Source organism: Zingiber officinale, chromosome 8A (assembly GCF_018446385.1).
Source record: "Zingiber officinale cultivar Zhangliang chromosome 8A, Zo_v1.1, whole genome shotgun sequence".
NCBI classification, from domain to species: domain Eukaryota; kingdom Viridiplantae; phylum Streptophyta; class Magnoliopsida; order Zingiberales; family Zingiberaceae; genus Zingiber; species Zingiber officinale.
The window spans coordinates 82,117,909-82,121,024 of record NC_056000.1 but is presented as its reverse complement, the minus strand read 5'-3'; the positions used below and the strand labels follow the sequence as shown (position 1 = coordinate 82,121,024).

The window sequence follows — 3,116 nt, the reverse complement described above, 5'->3', positions numbered from 1 at the left end:
GTATGTCCCGACCAATATTGAGTTACCTTCATATGGCAAGTATGTATCGACCGATATTGGCCTACCTTCGTTCGGCAGGCATGTATCGACCGATATTGGTCTATCTTTGCTCTGGAGTGTGCATCGGTCGTTATTAACTTACCTTCATACGGCAAGCATGTATCGACCGATATTGACTTACCTTCATACGACAAGCATGTATCGACCGATATTGACTTACCTTCATACGACAAGCATGTATCGACCGATATTAACCTGTCTTTGTTCGGCAGGAATGTATCGGCCGATATTGGCCTTCCTCCTTTGACTCTCTCTTCCTTTTCTTTCCTCATCTGAAGACCCTTAAAACCTAACCCATATCAATTATAATGAGGTATTCGCTCCTGTTGCTCAATTAGAAACTATCAGACTAATCATTGCTTTAGCAGCTCAAAATAAGTGGAAAATACATCAAATGGATGTAAAATCTGCTTTTTTAAATAGTCTTCTTGAAGAAGAAGTCTATATTCAGCAACCATCAGGTTATGAAGTTAAAGGACAAGTAAACAGAGTTCTAAAATTGAAGAAGACTCTCTACGGGCTAAAGCAAGCACCAAGGGCATGGAATGACCGAATATACAAGCACCTGCAAGAGAAAGGCTTCATCAAATGTCCTTATGAACATGCATTATACATTCAGAGTAAGAATAAAGATGTTTTGATTGTATGCATATATGTCGATGACTTGATCTTCACAGGAAGCAATCCAAGTATGTTTGGAGAATTTAAAGAAGCGATGACTAAAGAGTTTGAGATGACTGATATTGGGCTCATGACATACTATCTAGGCATTGAGGTGAACCAAAAGAAAGATGGAAGTTTCATCTCACAAGCAGGTTATGCAAGAGAGATATTAAAGAAATTTAAGATGGATAACAATAAGTCTATAAATACCCCAGTAGAATGTGGAGTCAAGCTATCAAAGCATGATGAAGAAGAAAATGTTTATCCAACATTTTTTAAGAGTTTGGTTGGCAGTTTACAATACTTGACGTGCATAAGGCCTAATATTCTTTATGTTGTTAGACTTGTTAGTCGCTACATGGAAGATCCAACTACTACCCACCTTAAGATCGCTAAGAGAATTTTGCGCTATATCAAAGGTACAATAGATTTTGGATTAGTTTATTCAACATCTAACCACTTCAAACTTGAAGGATATAGCGACAGTGATTGGGGTGGAGATATAGATGATAGAAAGAGCACTATAGGATTTGTGTTCTTTATGGGAGATATAGCTTTCACTTGGATGTCGAAAAAATAACCTATTGTCACACTTTCTACTTGTGAAGAGGAGTATATAGTTGCGACTATATGTGTAAAATACTGAAAATAGGCGAATATTAATAAGGGAATTTTCTGGAATTTTTCGAGAATTTTTCGGAGCTCGTAGGACCAGATAACGGGGATAAAAATGGGGCCCAGGAAAAGCCTGTTTAGGCTACCCATTTAAGCGAGGAAATGTCTATTTTTATATTTCCTTTTCCTTTTTCTTTTTTCTTTATTTCCTCTCTTCCTCGCCGAAAACCCCCGCGTCTCTCTTCCTTTCCCCGCCGAAGCCTTCTCGAGCCCTAACCGCCCACGGCGGTTTTCCTCCTCTCCCTCGCGTGCATAAGGCCGGGACCAAGAGAAGCCGGTGTTTCTATTCTCCCTCTACGCAGCCGAGCGAGATCCTTTGTGCCCTAGCGAGCCATCCTCCACCCGCGTCGGCGATGCTTGTGCCAGCCGTGCCCTAGATCCACCACCGGCCGCAACTCACAGTGTAGACCAACTCTTCTCCTCGCCGGCACTCGAGTCGTCGCCGGTGCCATAGACTCAGCACGCGACACCCATCTCCTTCTCTGAGCCGCCAGCACAGACGATGCCACACGGAGTAGTGCCGACCCAGCGACGCCATCCCTATGCCCTAGCCGCCGCTGCTAGGATGAAGCCGACGCAACTCCCAGCCGCACCCGAGCAGCGACCGCCAACAAATCTCTCTTGCCCTAACCTCTGCTTTGCCGCCCCGATCGCTGCTCCTCAACCCACTCTCCGCCGCGCCAACCTCCGATCACCTCACTGTGGTCACACCTCTCGTGCCATACCTTCTTCACAAGGAAGACAGATTCAAGGACAGCTCTCGTGCCTTACCTTCTTCACAGAGAAGACAGATTCAAGGACAGGGAGTTATGTGCCCTGGCTGTTGGCCACAGGTCTTTGGTCCAACCGGTTGTTAATATCTACTGTCGAAGAGGAAAAGAATTAGGGTAAGACATGTAGGAATATAATTTCTAATTTTTGTGCTTAATGGGTTAATTGGTCACTGTGGTGCTTTCTTGGTTTCCAGCACCTATCTCAATTTTGGCAGCCATTCCATTCCGTAGCTACTGGATTTCTGCCATGGCTGTGAATCTGGGTAAGAAGTAAGGTAAGGTGTAGAGCATTTGATACATGCTATAGATCGTGGTTTTGATTCGATTTTTTTTAGATAGTTGTTCGTGTTGTAGACTGAGTTGGAATTAAGAAATAGATTGTTATGTGTTGATTAGGGTTCATTAATTGTGTTGGATGGATTAGTTGGATCCAATTTAGAACTTCTTAAATTGGATTAGAATTTAGTTTGGCTAATTGTGGTATGATAGAATTAGCTAAACTAGACCTTATGTTTGATATACAGGACCTTGACGCGAGACGAGTATCTCGATTATCGGATTAGACCATTTCTTATTGGAGGCGGGTACTTTTGACTTTATGTCTTTGATATGCATAGTAGTGAATTTAACAAATAGCAATAATTATGTTTATTATTTTGTTTCAGTTAGTCACTACCCGCTACCTGTTACATGCTTGGTTGATTGCTTGTTTTGCATCTCATGTTATTGCTTACCTAATTATACATGATTAGGGGTAGTGATATAACCATGCTTCACCAGGTTTAGGACCTAGATGTGATACCTTATCTGATCTGTGTATCCTTGATATAATTTATTGATTATGGTGCACATCATGTATGTATATTACCATGCTTAGTGTCATGCACCATTCGCATGATTGCATGCTATGTGATAGATTGCTCCATTATTGTCGAGCACATCGCC

At 42.2% G+C, this 3,116-nt stretch overlaps 1 protein-coding gene across 1 annotated transcript; it reads left to right on the top strand.

The window, feature by feature from the left end:
- The first annotated feature begins 775 nt into the window (after window positions 1-775).
- LOC122011018 (uncharacterized mitochondrial protein AtMg00810-like) lies at window positions 776-1,303 on the top strand. The gene has a single exon (XM_042567467.1). The coding sequence runs from the start codon at window positions 776-778 to the stop codon at window positions 1,301-1,303; it is 528 nt and encodes a 175-aa protein (XP_042423401.1).
- Window positions 1,304-3,116: the final 1,813 nt, after the last annotated feature.

Excerpts from the sequence above, each read along its gene's own strand:
- LOC122011018 (XM_042567467.1), top strand. The coding sequence starts at position 776 with ATGACTAAAGAGTTTGAGATGACTGATATTGGGCTCATGACATACTAT.